This window comes from Triticum aestivum, chromosome 4D (assembly GCF_018294505.1).
Source record: "Triticum aestivum cultivar Chinese Spring chromosome 4D, IWGSC CS RefSeq v2.1, whole genome shotgun sequence".
In the NCBI taxonomy this organism is placed as follows: Eukaryota; Viridiplantae; Streptophyta; class Magnoliopsida; order Poales; family Poaceae; genus Triticum; species Triticum aestivum.
Genome location: NC_057805.1, coordinates 478035176 through 478053569, shown reverse-complemented (window position 1 = coordinate 478053569; position 18394 = coordinate 478035176). Strand labels below are relative to the sequence as shown.

At 45.1% G+C, this 18394-nt stretch overlaps 4 protein-coding genes across 6 annotated transcripts; 2 read left to right on the top strand and 2 right to left on the bottom strand.

The window, feature by feature from the left end:
* The first annotated feature begins 363 nt into the window (after positions 1 to 363).
* LOC123098792 (tubulin-folding cofactor C) lies at positions 364 to 1881 on the top strand. The gene has a single exon (XM_044520867.1). It carries the CDS (start codon positions 476 to 478, stop codon positions 1490 to 1492), a length of 1017 nt encoding a protein of 338 aa, XP_044376802.1. The 5' UTR covers positions 364 to 475; the 3' UTR covers positions 1493 to 1881.
* A 1634-nt stretch (positions 1882 to 3515) lies between these two features.
* On the bottom strand, positions 3516 to 6182 carry LOC123098791 (mitochondrial inner membrane protease subunit 2). 3 transcript variants are annotated; one of them, XR_006447980.1, is made up of 6 exons: positions 5986 to 6181; positions 5591 to 5843; positions 5409 to 5481; positions 5148 to 5313; positions 4746 to 4838; positions 3516 to 3951 (listed from the first exon to the last, which is right to left on the bottom strand). XR_006447980.1 is itself a non-coding variant. In XM_044520865.1 (6 exons), the coding sequence occupies exons 2-6, from the start codon at positions 5742 to 5744 to the stop codon at positions 3942 to 3944; spliced, it is 507 nt and encodes a 168-aa protein (XP_044376800.1). In that variant the 5' UTR covers positions 5745 to 5843; positions 5986 to 6182; the 3' UTR covers positions 3516 to 3941. The 3 variants fall into 3 exon arrangements, 2 of the variants coding, with proteins under 2 accessions (XP_044376800.1, XP_044376801.1); XM_044520865.1 differs by having other exon boundaries at positions 4746 to 4849; positions 5986 to 6182; XM_044520866.1 differs by lacking the exon at positions 4746 to 4838 and having other exon boundaries at positions 5986 to 6179.
* Positions 6183 to 6197: 15 nt separating this feature from the next.
* On the top strand, positions 6198 to 11577 carry LOC123098790 (N6-adenosine-methyltransferase non-catalytic subunit MTB). Its single transcript, XM_044520864.1, has 7 exons — positions 6198 to 6392; positions 7167 to 9059; positions 9157 to 9240; positions 9580 to 9684; positions 9797 to 9905; positions 10926 to 11077; positions 11194 to 11577. Exons 2-7 carry the CDS (start codon positions 7248 to 7250, stop codon positions 11338 to 11340), a joined length of 2409 nt encoding a protein of 802 aa, XP_044376799.1. The 5' UTR covers positions 6198 to 6392; positions 7167 to 7247; the 3' UTR covers positions 11341 to 11577.
* A 410-nt stretch (positions 11578 to 11987) lies between these two features.
* Positions 11988 to 17325, bottom strand: LOC123100409 (tau-cadinol synthase-like). Its single transcript, XM_044522348.1, has 8 exons — positions 16956 to 17325; positions 15929 to 16159; positions 13912 to 14153; positions 13781 to 13800; positions 13390 to 13608; positions 13153 to 13285; positions 12378 to 12626; positions 11988 to 12278 (listed from the first exon to the last, which is right to left on the bottom strand). Exons 1-8 carry the CDS (start codon positions 17323 to 17325, stop codon positions 11988 to 11990), a joined length of 1755 nt encoding a protein of 584 aa, XP_044378283.1.
* Between the last annotated feature and the right edge of the window lie 1069 nt (positions 17326 to 18394).

The window sequence follows — 18394 nt, the reverse complement described above, 5'->3', positions numbered from 1 at the left end:
TTTGCTAAAATTGCCGCATACTGTGTGTGCACTGTGTGCATGCACGCTAATGTACAATAAGGAATCATGACGGTTGTTATAAGTGTACACTCTTTGAGGTTCGAATCCCCACGCGTCACTATTTTATTTTGCCTGCGTCGGTACAGAGAAAAAAAAGAGCTGAGGAGGCATCATTCAAACTGTTTGACTAGTCAACTCAACAAAATACGAAGATATACGATGTGACAGTGACCGTATAATCACCACAACTCGTATTTAGTGACCATATTAACCGTATTTTTGAGTACAGTGACCAAAGTGAACGTGACAAGTCCAGTGACCACCAATGCATTTTACTCTTTCAGTAATGAGTCTGTTTACTGATTCAGAGCCAAGTCGCATCGCATCCCCGCATTGACCGGAAGCAGCCAAACCTAGCCGAAGCAGCGCCACGGATCCGAGCGCGCCCAGCGCCGCCGCCACTGCGGCTGCCGGGATGGAGCCGGAGGTCGACAGCACCAAAGCCGCCGCCGGCAACCGCAAGCACCTGGCCATGCTCGAGCGCCTCTCCAAGCGCACCGCCGCCTCCTCCGCGGCCTCCCCCGAGGCGTCCCCCGTCGCCGCCTTCCTCTCTCGCTTCGCCGCAGCCAAGGCCGCCGCGGAGTCCGCCCTCTCCGCCTGCCGCTCCTCCCCCGACGGCGCCGCCGCCTCCCTCGCCGCGGCCTCCTCCGCCGTCGACGACCTCGAGCGCCTCGTCGCGGAGGCCTCCCACTCCCTCCCGCCGTACGAGCTCCGCTCCGCGCTCGCCGCCGTCTCCGACCTCCGTGCCGCCCACAAGCTCGCCGCCTCCGAGATCCGGCCCAAGAAGTCATTCTCCTTCAGGAACAAGAGCAAAGCCACCAAGAACCCCCCGCAGGATCCTCCCGCCCTGCCCCAGCCGCCTCCGGAGCAGCCAAAGCCTAACCCCGATGCGATCCTGCCAGGGTTTGGGTTCCGGAGCAGGAATGGCGCTACCTTGGTGAAGGATCTGAGAGCTGCCAACGAGAAGGATGGAGATTTCACGCTTGCTGATCTGGTTTCCTGTGAGGTGTACCTCAAGGGCAAATGCCGGGCGCTGTACATTCACAAGTTAAGAGATTGCCGCGTATACATTGGCCCTGTTTTCGGCTCGGTGCTCATAGAGGATGTTGAGGGCTGTACATTTGTGATGGCGGCGCATCAGATCAGGATCCACGAAGCGAGGGAAACAGATTTCTACCTGCGGGTGAGGAGCAGGCCGATCATTGAGGACTGCAGCGGTGTGAGATTTGCACCACATGCTTTGAAGTATGAAGGGATCGAAGATGATCTGAGGGACTCTGGGCTTGCCGAGGACACTGGTAACTGGGCCAATGTGGATGACTTCAAATGGCTCAGGGCAGTGCAGTCACCAAACTGGTGCTTGGTTCCGGAGGAAGAGCGCCTGCCGATTGTCGACATTTCAGAAGTTCAGGAACGGGAGGATTGTAAGTGAGCTGCTCGGGAGGTTTCTTTCTCGGCCCCAGTTTTGGATTAATGTTATGGACTGGTTGAATCTTGATGCTTTTGGTGATTACATGTTCCGTTTGCTGATGTTTATGATCTCATTGTATCTTGAGCTCGCCGAACTAAGGATTGGAAGCATGAGACCCTTCAACGCGTGTCCAGAAAGGCGTTGATTATTTCATAGTTATGCATACTTAGTAAGATGATGCAGTTTTCTGGGAAGAAGCATACTTTGAATTTTGGTCGATAGCATTGGAATACATGCATGTTTATTCGGTTGTACAATTATATTGGTTTATCCAATTCTGTGACCTTGAGTGCTCCATAAGTTGAGGAATTTATAATTTGGCAGGAATGCATGTTTTTGTGGTACTGGTACATAGTTCCCAGCACTATGTATTTTCCTGCTGGAGGTACATAAGCAACCTTGCCCATACAGTATACACGGAGTATTAACCCACACCTCTGCAGCACTATGTATTATTCCCTGCTGGATGTGATATGCTTTATATACATATCCCTCTGTAACAGAACATATGACGTTTTTTGGGTCTAATCTAGACCAAGAAACATCTTATATCTTGAAACGGAGGGAGGACCTGATAGTGGATGAGAATGGCAAGTTCAGAGGGGACAGTCTCCAGAAATGGCTAAATGCCCTTGCTCCTGCTAGTGGCAGTGACAAGAAGAGGGGAAGCCATATTGCCCAATTTAAAGTGATTTGAGATACTTTTCCAAGAGACTGTTTCTTCTAACTTTTTGCAACATCGCCGTCGGGCTGCAGCCGGAGCCGGAGAAGGTTACGAGCTGTTCCTGACCTGCTGACATAGTTGCATGAAGGCGAAATTTAAGCAGCATATTTTTTTTTCGGGGAAAACTTCCAATCTATTCATCTTCAATCATGGCAGTACAACGAACACAAGAAATAAAAATTACATCCACATCCATAGACCACATAGGGACGACTACAAGCACTGAGGCGAGCCGAAGGCGTGCCGCCGTCATCGCCCCTCCATCGCCGGAGTCAGGGGCAGACCTAGACTGAAAATTACCCGGTGTCCACATAGAAGAACACATGCCTACATATCAAACAATCAATGACCTACACACTAAATCAACGGATTATATTAAGCAAGTGCAAATTGGACCCGGTGCCAGTGACACCGGCTAGCTGTACATAGCTACGCCCCTGGCCGGAGTCGGGCACAATTTGTTGTAGTAGACAGTCGGGAAGTCGTCGTGCTAAGGCCCCATAGGACCAGCACCCCAGAACAGCAACCACCGCCGATGAAAAATAACGTAGATCGGAAGGATCCAAACCGAAGACACACAAATGTAAACGAACAACGACGACGAGATCCGAGCAAATCCACCAAAGATAAATCTGCCGGAGACACACCTCCACACGCCCACAAAACGATGCTAGACGCACCGCCGGAATGGGGGCTAGGCGGGGAGACCTTTATTCCATCTTCAGGAAGCCGCCGCCGTCTCGCCTTCCTGAGCAGGACACAAACCCTAGCAAAATTAAAGAAAAAACCGAGTAAAAGCGGAGCCCTGCCGCCGGCCCTTGCCAGGATCCACCGCACCTCCATGGCCCTAGGGCCACCGGAGATGGGGCAGACCAGCGCCGGCGGGAGGCACGAACCCTAACTTTCTTTCTTGTAGGAGGAGGAGGCGGCTGCTTGTGGCCTGAGGTTTTTAATTTAAGCAGCATATTGCCGTTGCTACTACAGCAGACTCAACATCCTTAAGGAGCTAGCACTCTACAGTGTGTTGGTAGATTGACAGTGACGAGGGAACTGGGAGAGCATCTGCGCCCCCGTCGTCGTTACCATCGACATCGAGCTTGGAATTCCGGCAAAAAGATAAATTAGGATTTCAGTTGGCCTTTTTGTTTTTTGTTGCTGTACTGTACATACACGCTGCATATTGCAGAATTTGAAGGAGTAATAAATCAAGTTTAGAGTTTTTTTTTTCTTTCTGTCCATCTGCATCTGCTGAGTCCAGTACAACAAGTTGCAAAGGTTCATTGCCAAGCTGTATTTGTTTGCAAAACAAACGATTGAATGTGAAGGGCCTCGATTGAGGTTTTACATTTGACCAAATCAAAGACAATTGTTTACACGAGTAAGCAACAGCAACAACAATGGTGGGCAAAATGAAATTTCAGAACAAATCTCACCAAAACTTGAACAACGGCTAGCTAAACTTCTGGTAGCCCCAAAACAGGCATAACTCAAATCTCACCAAAACGTGAACAACGGCTAGCTAAACTTCTGGTAGCCCCAAAACAGGCTAAACTGGATGGATCATCATCACGCGCAGTGAGGAGTCGAATCAAAACGGCGGGATTCTATCTTCGGGCCATTTTCTCTCCACTCTGCCGATCTTCGACGGCGGCCAGATGATGTGGGTCACCCTCCCGTTTATTAGGCCTAAAGGGATCTGAAGAAACATCACACGTTAATGAAACAAGTCATATGATGCAACATACTCCCTCCGTTCCTAAATATTTGTCTTTTTAGAGATTTCAAATGGACTACCACATACGGATGTATATAGACATATTTTAGAGTGTAGATTCACTCATTTTGCTCCGTATGTAGTCACTTGTTGAAATCTCTAGAAAGACAAATATTTAGGAACGGAGGGAGTAGAATAGAGCTAGTCGAATTAAGAATTCCCTGCGCGATATTTTTAATTAAAAGAAAACTATGTTTCCATATCTATCACAACACTCTGTTTGCTCTACTGTATCCTATGCTAATTCTAGGACATGCTGAATTAGCAAATTTACAACCAATCCAGCAACATGAATAAGAAAACACCACTGCAGCCTGGCAAGCTTAAAACTCTTCCACCTTAGGCCCTAGCACACAAATGTGCCTGCCTTCTAGTGTATTGTGCTGTTGTGTTACTTACAGTATGGCTTTCCCTGACTATCAGATTTCTTTTTTCTTTACTCTGCCTTTCTTTAGTGTTTTCTTCTGTTAGGTGTTCCTATGGGTAGGCACCGAGGCTTTTTTATTTTATTTTATGAATCACCACATGCTGAAGGCTATAGTGTATCATTTTTTTTTTTCTTTTGCTTCAGACCTCAAATACACAAAGATAGTATAGCATGTTGCAAGAACCAGGAGGCTTGGAGCTCAAGTACTATGTTCTGCTAGTCATCCAGCATGTTCTAGCATATAACATGACATAGCATTATTTTTAAAACCATTAAGAAGGAACCGTACATGAAATGGACATACTCCAGGAAGCTTGCCAGGTTATTCAATACCACTTGATGCCAATTCTTAGAACTGTTGACTGCAAGTCTCCACATATTTCTGGTACAAAGCTTAAGCATCATACACAGCCAGTGAGATTAATATCCCCATCTCAATAAGACTTCACCAATATATGCATATTTCAGGGACCCAGTTTTTCTATGGAAGGAGCTCACATGATAGTACAATAGTGCAGGTACTCAGGAGCAAAATGAGGTTACTCCAACATTGAACAAACAAGCTTCTAACACTGGAGGAATTAATATGTTTCACTCAAACAACTGGACTTTAACATTTACCCAGAACAGCCAAATCAAAGTAAAATCGTTTTGTAAAGCTGAAAAGAAAATGGAGATGAAAGTAACTTACTGGACCAAATGACCTCGAATCCCAGCTTCTAGCAGCATTATCCCCTTCAACCCAGCAATGCCCCTGTGGGACCTTAATTATCTCAGAAGACGCGGGGAGCTGTATCCACTCACCAGGTAAGCCAATCAGTCTCTTCACGAACACTTCCTTATGATTACTAGGGCATCTGCAAACAGAAAACAAAAAAGCATCACTTGCACGAGTCAACGCATCTGCAAACAGAAAACAAAGAAGCATCACTTGCATGACTCAAAGCATTACTTGAACAAAATCACATCGCCACGAGAGAATTTGTACTGGTCGAGGCAGGCCTTCTCCGCTAACACGATGTCACCTGGTTCGAGCCGAGCAACCTGGTCAGCACAGAATCATTGAGTATGGATCGCAAGATAATCCAACTCTCCATGCCTGCACTGATCCGTGGAAACCAAAGCCACGAATACCTCGCAAGGCGCTGTCGGTGGCCGTCATGGTGGGATGCATCGAATGACCCTTTATCGCGACCACGGTGACGTAGCGGTCGGAAATGGTGACGCCGATTACACCCCCGGTGACCGACATCTTGGCGATCGACCAAAGCTGGCTGCGGGCTCCCATTATCAAAACTATCCGGTCACTGCATACAGGTAGGATCTGAACCTCTGAAGTGCAGAAACACTGCAGAAATGCAGTGAACTGAGCTCTGAAGGGAATACACTGCAAAGATGTACGGTACTACTAGTACATTAGTACGGCAAAGAATTATGCAGCTAATCTAGTGGATGGTGCAGACGAACACTTAGATGTAGATGGAGCAGATTAGGAGAAGAAAACTAATCCAATCACCCGAGGCTCTTACCGAGCAATCTTCCTCGGTTCCGTGGAGGCGGAGGCTGGCGACCAAGGCTTTGGAGCGGTTCCGTGGAGGTCGGCGAGGAAGAACGGCGGGAGTTGCGGCGACGACGGCGACGACGGTGTGTGGTGGCGGCGGATGGTTTGAGTCGTCAGGGCGTTGTAAGCCACAGGGTATAATTAGCGAAGCGCTTACGGCCCGCCGTCCGATCGCGTAATCAACGGCCCATATCAAACAGCGGGGCCTCTCTTCTGTACTAGTTCTGTTGGTTTAGGCCACCGCTCCGACCCTCACCCAAACCCTCGCTGCACTTCCCACCGTCGGCGGCGGCGGCGGCGACGACCACCCCACCGACCGCGCCGCGTTCGAACGTCGCAGGTCGCCGGAGGCGGCCGCCCTCCCATCCCGCTCCGGTACGGCCCCCCGCCCACTCTTCCCTCCTCTCCCAAGCTGCTCGCGTGCTATAACCCCTCCCCGGGCTCCAATCCCGCCCCGTGCGGCTAGGAAATCTCTCCTGTAGCCCGCTGCCGCTGCGCCCTAGGGCGGCCGCCATGCCGCAGCTTAGCGTCGACGCAGGCGTCCCTGGTGCCTCCACCCCGCCCGAGGTCTTCGTCGATTGATTTAGTGATGTGCGAGGTTTTAGTCGTCCAGTGATTTACTTCACGAATTTGAGGAGTGTGCCCGTGGCTGCCCCCCTGTCTTCACACGAATTTGGGGCGTTTAGGTCCACCCCCTGTCTGCTCCCCGCTCTGTATTTTTGTTCGAGCAAATTTGTTGGATTTAGTCATTGAACAGCTCAAGATAATCACATGATGTGGTGGTGGGTAGGTGACTTTATAAGTAGATTGATCCATCTCCCAGGCTTGAACTTGTTATTTTGGTGGTATGCCATGCAATCGATTGTTTTCACCTGTTCTGGTGCCAGCGAATAATCAGGCGTGCTACTCAACGTTTACTATGATATGTGCTGGTTTTTCCCAATCTCCAGTTTTAGATTTTGCTCCAGTGCTACACTTCGGTTTCCATCTATTTAAGAATATATACTTAATGCTGAATCTGGCTCAACTTGTTATAATCTTTCTCAAACTTCAGATTTCGATTTTTTAATTTGTGTGTGCGCAAGACCTTGTTTCCTTGATTTTCTTATTCCAAAGTTCACTTTTCTGATAAAATGTTTCTCTATGCAGTGGAATCTGAAGGTTCCTGCCAAAGCTTCTCAACTCGGTTGTAACCTTAGGAAGAGAGGTAGCAACAATTGCAGTTGCCTGATGGACGGGTCTAAATCTAATGCTGAGGAAGATGACTATCATGTGATAGGAGATCTAAGATCACCAAAGATTCCAAGGAGAAGTCCTGATGGTTCCAAGGATCGGGATTTTGATAGGAGGGAGAGAGACGACAGGAAAGGTTGGGACTCTTCAAGAAGTGAAACTTCTGCAGACAGGGTTGATACAAGAGATGGTGGTTATTCTTCTGACCATAATAAGCACGGCAGGGAGACAGAGATGATCCACGACCACGCAGATGAGTCGGTTGGAATTAGAAAAGGTGTAGACTCTAGTAGTTCAAGGGGCGGGAGATCCGATGAGGATATCAATGAGAGGAGGGGATCTGCGATGGCTGAGAACATCAATGAAGATAGCAGATCAGTGGATCAAAGTCATCAAAAGGAAGAGATTCTTGGGCATACAGTGGAGTACGGACATGAAAGCAAGGGTGGTGTGGAAAAAGTGGAGACGTCACCCAGAGTGGGTAACGATGGATGGGAGTCATCAGGGGATAGAAGGAACAGAGACGCTCCACCTTCACAAATACCAGATACACCAGACAGAGGGAAAGACAGCAGTTGGAATGTGAAAACACAAGAGATTGAAGGATCTGAGCAGTACTCGAGGAGCCGTCAGTTGCGAGATCCTAAAGAGGCAAATGTCTCTGAATGGAGGAGCACACAGGAAAGGTTAGATGGTTCGAGTTTTCATGGTCGAGCTGGGTATCGGCAGGATTCCAGGGGTAGATCTGAGAGTTTCAGAGGTTCTTCAACCTATGGAAATCGGTATGACAGGTCTGATTCAATAGAGATCAGGCCAAATAGCAATTTTGATTTTGGGCGAGAGGGCTCTGTTTCTGGAAGAAGATCTGATGTGGGAGCTCCTGGAACAACTGATGATAGTAGTACCAATCATCCTGAAGCAGATCAAAGTGGTGGCACCAGCATGGTTTCTCCATTTACTCAGCAAGGGCCTAAAGGTGATAGATCCTCTAGAGGAAGGGGGAGGCCAAATGGAAGGGATTCTCAGAGAATTGGAGTTCCCGTGCCACTTATGCCGCCACCTTCATTTGGTGCACTCACCCTGCCACCAGGGCAAATGCAACATATGGGGCCAAATATTCCCCATTCTCCAGGTCCTCCTCTTCTACCTGGTGTTTTCATGCCGCCGTTTCCTGGACCTATGGTGTGGCCTGGAGCAGGAGGTGTTGATGTCAACATGCTCTCTGTTCCACCTAACCTTCACATCCCTCCTCCAGTTGCTGGCGAGCATAGGTTCACTCCAAGTATGGGAGCTGGACCTATTCATAATGTTCACTTAAATCAAATGGGCCCAGGAATGGGTACTCCAACGAATATGTCAGGATTGGGTTTTAACCAGATGAGCACACAAAATCGTGAAATGACACATGATAAGCCATCTGGTGGTTGGGTGCCACATAGGCATGGTGCACCGATCAGAAAGGCTCCTTCAAGGGGTGAACAGAATGATTACTCTCAGAACTTTGTGGACACTGGCATGCGACCTCAAAACTTCATTAGAGAACTAGATCTTACAAGTGTAGCGGAGGACTATCCAAAATTGAGAGAACTCATACAGAGGAAGGATGAAATTGTTACTAACGCTGCTTCACCACCGATGTATTTTAAGTGTGATCTACGGCAACATGTTCTTTCTCCAGAGTTTTTCGGTACAAAGTTTGATGTTATTCTTGTGGATCCACCATGGGAAGAGTATGTTCATCGTGCACCAGGAATAACAGATCATATTGAATATTGGAACGCTGAGGAGATTATGAATTTGAAGATTGAGGTTGTTGTTCTTGTCTGGTTGTTTCATCCTTTTTAAGGGTGTTCATTTTATGCCACAGAATTATTAATATACTTCCGTGAATTGTTTGAATCAACAGGCTATAGCTGATACTCCCTCTTTTCTCTTCCTTTGGGTTGGTGATGGCGTAGGTCTTGAACAGGGACGTCAATGTTTGAAGAAGGTGAGACAGCTTTCTCTAACACATGCAGTTTACAACCTACTTTGTTGTCAAATTTTCTGGGCAATGGCATGATGCCAGCTTACAGAAGGCCATCCAGGCTCATGTGTCCTCCCCAAAACATTATAGCCACAATGCATTTTGATCATGTTTCTGTAATTGCCATTCCGTTTAGTTGCAGTCAAACTTCAATCTGCATAAATCTCACATTCTTTCCAATGTATTCATCTGTTTCAAAAGATATAGGCACTGTTTTATTCAATTTAGATCTGTCATACAGTTTCCAGCTGAATAATAAAGGTAATAATAGATGAAGCTAGCTGAAACATCTCTTTTGTCCAGTGGGGATTTCGTAGGTGTGAGGATGTTTGCTGGGTGAAAACCAACAAGAAAAATGCATCATCAGGTCTGCGGCATGATTCTCGTACATTGTTGCAGCATTCAAAGGTAGTGCTGTTATTAAGTATTATATGTTTTATAGCATTATTTTCTGTTTTTTACTTTGCAATTTCCCCATGTCTCTGGGATTCTTGTGAAGTATCCATCTTTCTTTGTGCAGGAGCATTGTTTGATGGGTATAAAAGGAACGGTACGCCGTAGCACTGATGGTCATGTCATCCACGCGAATATTGATACTGATATAATAATAGCTGAAGAACCCACTGATGGTATCTATCTCGTAGCTGCAATTGATAATGCTTATTATTGTTCTTCGTTTATGATATCTGTCTTCTAAACTATTCTGAGGCCTCTTTTCCTTTCCTGTCTTGTTCCTGTATGAAATTAAATTCACTGTTTTGTCTTTGTTGTTGTCATGGTATGAATTTTATGGTTTGGCCCATGAAAAGTGGAGTATGATTTTTAAAAGAATTTGACTTGTTGATACAAGCATATTCTATCTGGCTTGTGGAAGGATTGGTTTATTACAACTGGTTTGAAGAAAATTGTATTATCTCTGTTCCTAAATATAAGACGTTTTGGCAGTTTTGAACTGCCAAAATGTCTTACATTATTGAACAGAGGTAGTGCATATGAAGCTTGAACTCTGAATAATCCTTTTACGCTAATTGAAACTCAAACAAAACAATATGGCGTTGATTATCCTGAAGCAGCTGTAGCAAGTGTACCACTATGCATGCATTTTCTGCATAATAATCTCATGACAACCATGAAAGTATGTCCAAGATTGGAGAAACATTTGTTCATGTTTTCTTTAAGATTTCTATAATGCACGAATGTGCACATTTAAAAGGAGATGTTAGAGATTTCATGGGTTGTACTGTTGATTCTTGGCATAAAGGTAATTGGATGTGGAAGATGAGCAGATGTTTTTGGCTCGGCTAAATAATCGTACTATTTATCCTTCCGTGGTAGCCTTTTGCAAGTTAGCTATTCCTTGGTCATTTTCATCTTGGTATGCTTGAAAGAAAAACACGTATTTTGGTGAAGTTACTAGGGAAGGCCTTACTACTTTCTCTTCTATGTTCATGGTACAGATATCTAGTTATCCATTTGTTGACAGCGTACAGATATCTAGTTATCCATTTGTTGACAGCTTGGAGTGTATTTCAGAATTCCTTATGTTTACATTGTTTTTTTTGAAGTATAGCTTTGAAAAAAGAGAGAACGCATCCTTTGAAGCATAATATTTGTTTGTGATGCCTACAAGTATATGTCTTCTTTTACAGGTTCAACGAAGAAACCTGATGACATGTACAGGATCATTGAGCATTTTGCTCTTGGAAAGAGGCGCCTCGAACTCTTTGGCGAGGATCATAACATTCGGCCTGGCTGGCTTACTCTTGGGAAAGACTTGTCCTACTCCAACTTCAACAAAGAGGTAAAAAGCCGGATATTCAACTTTTGTGCTCCTGCACACAGTTACACAAGAGCATATGCATTGCCACGATCTCCACACATCAACGTCATCTCTGCTAAGAAACTTGACTCTTACAGGCGTATAACAAGAACTTTGCGGACAGCGATGGGAAGGTGTGGCAGGGAGGCGGCGGTCGGAACCCTCCCCCTGGTGCTCCGCACCTCATCGTGACGACTCCGGAGATTGAGGGGCTCAGGCCTAAGTCACCCCCGCCGAAGAACTGACAGCATCTGCGCTATTGGCGGAAAACCCCACTCCATGGAGCTCGGTGCACCGTGATCTGTTTTCAAGCTGCAGTGGTGGCTACATTTATTTTCCCATATTTGTAGCTATTATTTTACACCTTGTAGGTGGGGTTGATCCGCTTGTCGTCGAAAAAATGTACTGTACTGTATGTCAGTGTCATGGATGATGGATGTTTTGATGAAACGGCAGCAATCAGAATAAGAAGCTTACCTTTGCGCGCGCGTGCATGCATGTACTGATGCGGTGCATTTGTGTTTGGGCACTTGGGGTGGCTTAATGCCTCTCTTGTGTGTAATGTGCAACTCTGCACCGGCGAAGTGTGATCACCTCTTCGTTGGCTGTGCCGTCGCAAATATTGTTTGAAACAAAATCTTACAGTGGCTTGCCGGTTCTGGGAGTGCCCGGCAGTGACAAAGACCCATGGTGAAAATATAGATATTTGACACAAAAACAAAGACCCATGGTGAATATATAGATATCTGACACAAAAATAAACTTGCACGGTAACATGTAGACATATAATTAAATGTGATATCATATCCAGTAATCATGAATACAATTGCATATTGTACAAATACTTATTGGAAGTGGCATATGCAAATTGTCACGCCACCATTGGAACCTACTACATGGGAATGGGGTTGACGAAGAGGCTCTCAATAGTCTTTTGAAGATGCATGCCAAAGGTGAATCCATCTTTCTGATCCCCATAGTATATGGTCCCACTATTAATCAAGTTTAAAATCCGCTTCACCACCGGGAGCGGTGCCCCATGTTCAAAGTGAGCTTCGTTTATTGTTTTCCATTCATCTTCAATCAGTGAATGGATTCTGGCAATGGCCACCTTGCTTGTGACCCTATGCTCGACCATGTAAGACTCCAAACAGGTTGCCACATCAGCCTTGCCCTTTTCACCCTACAAGTTTATACAACATTATTGGTTTGATACATTACCTTTGAATGGTCAATGCGGTAAAAGGTTATAGTTGGGACAAAAGCCAAAAAAAAGACATACTTTAAATGCAGCAATGTCATCAAATAGACGCAATATCTTCCCGCCGGCTATAATGATATTAGGGAAACTTGTTGCCCACTCAAATGCTTCCTTAGTTACTTCATCACCCATGCCAACCATCAAAACTACAGACAGACCCGCTAAACCTACGGACATGGATGATAAATTCAGGAAATCTTCAAAGCTTGCCTTGTGATTCTCGTGTGACCATTCGGCTTCTTGGAGATGATAAGTAGAAAATTTCTGAAACTGTACAAAAGACAACAAATTAACCATGAAAGCAAACGGTGTGACAGATGATAGCATGTACACATCATATTTAAAAGGATGTGTGCATCTCTAGTGAGTGCAAGGATGGAAAAGTGAAATTCTATCCCAAATCTTAAATTGATAACAAGAAAGTTCTAATCCCATGTAAGCTATATTCTTGTCCACCTCATTGTTGTAATCTTGGTGACCACTACATAGGGTAGAGGAGTTAGCTTGATGGGGATTGAAGATTGTGTTTTGGGAGCTCTTTGCATGATTAGGATGGAAGTTTAATTCACGGATCTATGCATCATTATTCCTTTTTGTGTCACAGATCCCTATTTATTTGTCAGTCTATTCTGACCCTTTTGGAACCCTCTGCGGTTACTAAGTGTCATGCTTTTGTATTTCAAACTGCCGTAAACATTATAATAAACTAGATTTTGTGGTTCTTTAAGGTACATGACAGGAGTCCACTTTTTCATTATCCTAAAATATTAAATATATAAGGTATACGATCGTGTACTGCTTTCCTAGCATAGGCAACATGGTAGGTGTCAATGAATGCTTCATCTTCAGCATCCTTAAAGATCTTCAAGAGTTCATTATAGAACCTTTTCAAGTAGTCGGGTAGAAGAGAAGTTGCGTTCTCATCCCATCTACATGTTAGATTGCAGATAGTTCAAAGAAAACTTAATTCGGTCATTCCTTGCATTGCATGTTACCACTTTTCCACATAAGCAGGTAAATCCAAACTACTAACCTTTGTATGGCCGCATTTAGCTGCCGAATTTCCTCTATGGTAGCATGGGAATCATATGTGTCATCTATCATGGTCATTAGCACCATTAGCTTGGTAAAGAATATTCTTGATAGGGTGAAGTTTTTCTCATGATACACTGCATATGGTGCAAAATAACCCTCCACCAGACGGTCACAGACATAGTTTAGCCCCACATATCCATAAAAATCATCCGACCACCTGGAAATATTTATTTGAAGTACTTTGGTAGTTTAGTAAAAGAAATTATTCCAACTAAACTATGATTAGATATGGACAGTGCCAAAAACATATATGTGTAGGATCCAATACATGAGGCATGAATCTTTATTGGTTCCTTCTTAATTGAGTAGTGGATATAACAGAGACATACTTAGTAAGATATTTGAGTTCCTTCAAGTGGACATGTTGTAGAAGGTTAAAATCTAGCTTCGCGAGCTCCAGTAGAGTTGGGCTATTTCCTTCCTCATGTTTGTACTCTGAGATATAATACCTTGTTTCTACCCTCTTAACGGTCCTTGGAAATGGTATGTCAAAAGCACGCTTAACATGCTCGGCTAAAGGGGACTTGAGACTGCCTCTCATCAATTCAAGGTGATGCCTTGCAAAAGAGATGGCTTCTTGAAGTGATGGCTCATCATGAATGAGAAGATGAGCTGCATTGTATAGACTTAAAAGTCCCCTTGGGTCATTGGTAATATCTTCCCTAAAGCTCCCATCTTCATTCTTGAATGCGTTAAAAACATCTGAGGTCAAATGTTAGTGACGTATTGTTAATGAAAGCTACCCATATTAAGTTGTACGGAGTAATCTAAACCATGGACCATCTTCTATATATGTTTTGTGGGAATTAGCTAATGGCTTGTATACATTCACATGCAGACATACCTGGAGATACCCAAAGACCATGTTCTCTAAGCAAACGAAACCTGAGAGCAACTTCGTGAAAGGCTAGAGCTACATAACTCATTCTCGAGGATGTCACTTAACGCCACATCAATCTGCTCTTTGAAGTGGTGATCTATTCCGAGACGTTGGACGCTGTCCAGTAAGGTGATCATTTCCACCATGTTGTTGCAAGTCTTAAACAACACACGGACCTCCTCCTTCAGTTTATCAGCTCTTAAAGTCATCCATTTCTCCGATCTCTACACACATCCAGATACACTTGAACGAATTAGATGACAATAAAGTAAGCTATCTCTCAAAGTATATGATATGATTTTTTTGGCGATGTCTGCTAATTGGGAGTAAAATCTAGAAAATTAAAAGTACCATCTCACAAATTGTATCTGATTCACACGTTTCCACCACTTCGCTTGGTTCTCAAGGGGGCTAGCCGCTAGCCCTAGTTTGTCAGCATAGGTTTTTCAAATCCTTAGTAAAGTATTTTAATGTCTAGGCAATGGATACTTTGTTTTTAAAAGCCAAAGCTTTTCTGGCTAGTTTAGAGAAAAAGACGTGCACACCTCTTTGTCAAATACTAAAGAAAGATGGTATCACCCTAAAAAAAATGGTATTAGTCTAGAAATAGGATTTTGTCCCACTATAAATAAAGCAAACATCCATACAACCAAATCCCAAGATTCATAGCAGAAAAGATGGCTGGGGCAACAACACAATCATGCCCAAAATAACATAAAAGAAATAGAGAAAAAAACCACTGAGTGGCAGTTGACAAGGGGGGCATACAAAGAGGATAAGCGACGCGCGGTAGCCAGAAGCGCATCTAGCATGAGCCCAAGCCGGTCGCGGTCACGCTGCCTAGAAAGGGGGTGCCAGTGCTGCAAGAAAGCAAGGAATTTGAAGAACTAGTGAGAGGCCTGCTGCAGGAAGACCCGCTCAATCACCATTTTATTATGAGTCGTCCATAACGTCCATGACATTGCCGCAAAGATTAGCCAGAATAAGCAGTAATTTCGTCTAGTCTGGGTAGCTCTTATCTTAGGAAACTCCTCAAAGTCCAGGGCCTCTCAGCCGGGCCCTAGTGCCTCGCGTACGAAACTCCAGAGGGCCCGCGCCACCGTGCATGAGAACATGATGTGTGTCCCTATTTCTGAGACATCGCATAGGGGGCACACGCCATTACCCGGGCCGTGCCACTTAAGCACCTCGGTACGTACCAGAGGGTAGGCGGTCACGCAGTAGTTGCCACACAAAGATCTTGATATTTAAACGCAATGGGGCCTTCCACAGAGGGGAAGGCCAAGGAATAGTGGGTGTCGGTAGAGTGCATGATATGTTGAGCTGACGAAGAACTCACCCAAAGGTGAGACTTCAAGAAACAGTGTCCGGAGAATCCGGCGACAACGGCGGGAGGTCGGCCCGCAATTGAGCCCACTCTACAATTTCCGCCTTCCCAAATGTGCAACGGATTAAGATGTTCCACTGCCCATTCTGGAGGCCGCAGAAACCGGGATCATCGGGTCAGTGCAGATAGCAAACAAACAAGGGAAACCCACCCGAAGTGTCTCGCTACAAACCCATGGATCCAACCAGAATTGGGTACCTTCCCCATTACCTGTAGAGAAGAAAACCCCAAGACGAATATCCTCCTTGATCCGCTGGATTGATTTCCACAACTGGGAACCACCCGAGCGAGAGCATGCCAGGAGAGGCTCGCCTCTTAGGTATTTTGCCTGAAGAAGCTGCAGCCACAGGCCACCGTCTCCCCGTAAGATCCGCCAGACCCATTGCAACATGAGGGCGACGTTCATGCGATGCGAGGCAATAATACCTAATCCAGCCGATCCTTAGGCAAACAAATGTCCGCCCACTTAACCATATGATATTTCTAGCAGTTGTTTGCCACTTGCTAGAAGAACCTAGCCAGATCCTTATCGAACGATATAAGAACGCCCTCCGGAAGGATATACATCCCCATCATATACATGGGGAGGCTCGCGAGGTTAGAACTAATAAGGATAGTTTTACTTCCCTTGGAAGTGAACCGCCCACATCAAGGCTCTGCACGGGACGCTAGTTGCCCCACCAGCAGGTCAAATTCGCTCAACAGAATCTTGGATTCGGACATCGACATCCCTAGATATGCATTGGGGAGAGCCGCTAACTTGCAGTTTAGGTTGTCCGCGATCCTCTATTGCTCGGCCGCAAAATATTCCAGGACAACGACCTCACTTTTGTCAAAATTGATCTTAAGTCCCAACATGGTCTCGAAACACAACAGGAGGAACTTAAGATTAACGATGTCAAGGTCCGACCCCTCCACCATAATCATGGTGTCATCCGCATACTGCAAATGGGTGACACCTCCCCACGGGATTAAGTGGCCCACTACCCCCGACAGGTGACGGGCCACCCTAGCTTTGTCTAAGATGCGTGCAAAGGCATTGACGGCGAGGTTGAAGAGAAGAGGGGAAATATGATCCCCTTGTTTCACTCCCTAGAGGACCTAAAAATGCTCCCACCTCGCCATTGATATTAATTGTTGGTGTTCCCAGTCTGCACCAACTACATGATCCAAGAACACCATCTCTCATCTAAGCCCCGACGCTGGAGCACTAGCCGCAAGAAGGACCAATCCATACGGTCGTATGCCTTTTGGAAGTCCAACTTGAGAAATACGCCCCTATGACCCCGTGACGCCACCTCGTGGACAATCTCGTGAAGGGCCAGAATCCCATTGTGGATAAGCTGGCCCTTCAGAAACGCGGTCTGGAGGGGATGAGCAATCCGCTCCACTATAGGAGGCAAACGTGTCGCACAGTCTTTCACAAAAATCCATTCGAGCACATTAATCACTGTGATCGGCCTAAAGTATCTGATATCCGTCACCCCAACTACTTTGGGGATAAGGGTTATGACACCAAGGTCCCAATGTAAAATTTGTGGAACATCGGCATGATCACCGGCTGCAGGACATCCCAAAACTTCTAGAAGAAGGCCACCGTAGGTCATCTGGCCCTGGGGCCAACCTCGCCTTCATAGAGATTGATAGCCCTACCCAACCCTTCTGGCAAAAATGGAGGCGATAGCCCTACCCACTGGTAGCTCATATTGTTCACTCATTTCAACTAGTATGTAGCCCATATTAAAATGTCCGAAACATCTTATATTTGTGAACGGAAGGAGTACCATTCAAGTGTTTTGAAGCTGCAATTTTTTTTGCCAGAAGAACATGAAAACCATTTTTCTGCGGAACTTCCTATGTGAGTAGAACACTTGACCATGTTCACTACATTTTCTTTCCAGAACTGTTTGATTATTTCATATTTTCTAAAATTAAAATGTCTTAGTGGGTGCGCATAGAACCATGTCCCAAAAATCATGTCGCTATGTTGTACTAGTTGATACCGATTGTTAAATATTCACACCCCCTCTGAGTAAGTGCCCACAAAATTAGAAATGTTCTTTGGTTTCTGGGTGTATATACACCCTATATGAGGTACTTTTTAATAATTACAGAAAAAGTAAAAAAATCCAGAAATTTTCTTTGGAATAAACTTGACTTTGTTTTGCACTTGTACACATTTTTTTCGTGAATGAAAAAACTCCATTGACTTATGGGGAAAAAACAAATTTTATAGCCAGCTATATACAAGTTATTCACACCTATTTGGCCTTAAGTTTTTTGTTTTTCCCTGAAGCCACCGGGGTTTTCCTTTCGCGGTTTTTATTGAATAGGACAATTCTAAAATTTTCAAAAAGAAAATTGTAGTTACTATTTTTTTCATATAAGGTGTATATGCACCCAACCCAAGAACCAAACGCACGTATTCCCCACACAATTCAGTAATTAGTAGAAACACCTTTAAAATGCATACTACTCCCTCCTTTCCTAAATATTTGTCTTTCTAGAGATTTCAACAAGTGACTACCACATACGGATGTATATAGACATATTTTAAGGTATTGATTCACTCATTTTGCTCTGTGTGTGGTCACATGTTAAAATCTCTAGAAAAATCTATATTCAGAAATGAAGGGAGTAGCATATACCTGCAATGGTTTTGGCTGGTAGTCGAGG

What these genes read in the sequence shown, in the direction of transcription:
- LOC123098791 (XM_044520865.1), bottom strand. Translation starts at nt 5,744, where the DNA reads ATGGGAGCCCGCAGCCAGCTTTGGTCGATCGCCAAGATGTCGGTCACC. An exon ending in CACCGACAGCGCCTTGCGAG is followed by an intron (nt 5,482 to 5,590) that starts GTATTCGTGGCT and finishes GGCTCGAACCAG; the next exon opens with GTGACATCGTGTTAGCGGAG. An exon ending in GGCGATGTGATTTTGTTCAA is followed by an intron (nt 5,314 to 5,408) that starts GTAATGCTTTGA and finishes TTCTGTTTGCAG; the next exon opens with ATGCCCTAGTAATCATAAGG.
- LOC123098792 (XM_044520867.1), top strand. Translation starts at nt 476, where the DNA reads ATGGAGCCGGAGGTCGACAGCACCAAAGCCGCCGCCGGCAACCGCAAG.
- LOC123100409 (XM_044522348.1), bottom strand. Translation starts at nt 17,325, where the DNA reads ATGACCTACGGTGGCCTTCTTCTAGAAGTTTTGGGATGTCCTGCAGCC. An exon ending in TGGGGTTTTCTTCTCTACAG is followed by an intron (nt 14,154 to 15,928) that starts GTAATGGGGAAG and finishes ATTTGACCTCAG; the next exon opens with ATGTTTTTAACGCATTCAAG. An exon ending in TTGCCTATGCTAGGAAAGCA is followed by an intron (nt 12,627 to 13,152) that starts GTACACGATCGT and finishes TCTTTTGTACAG; the next exon opens with TTTCAGAAATTTTCTACTTA.
- LOC123098790 (XM_044520864.1), top strand. Translation starts at nt 7,248, where the DNA reads ATGGACGGGTCTAAATCTAATGCTGAGGAAGATGACTATCATGTGATA. An exon ending in GACGTCAATGTTTGAAGAAG is followed by an intron (nt 9,241 to 9,579) that starts GTGAGACAGCTT and finishes TCTTTTGTCCAG; the next exon opens with TGGGGATTTCGTAGGTGTGA. An exon ending in CATTGTTGCAGCATTCAAAG is followed by an intron (nt 9,685 to 9,796) that starts GTAGTGCTGTTA and finishes TTCTTTGTGCAG; the next exon opens with GAGCATTGTTTGATGGGTAT.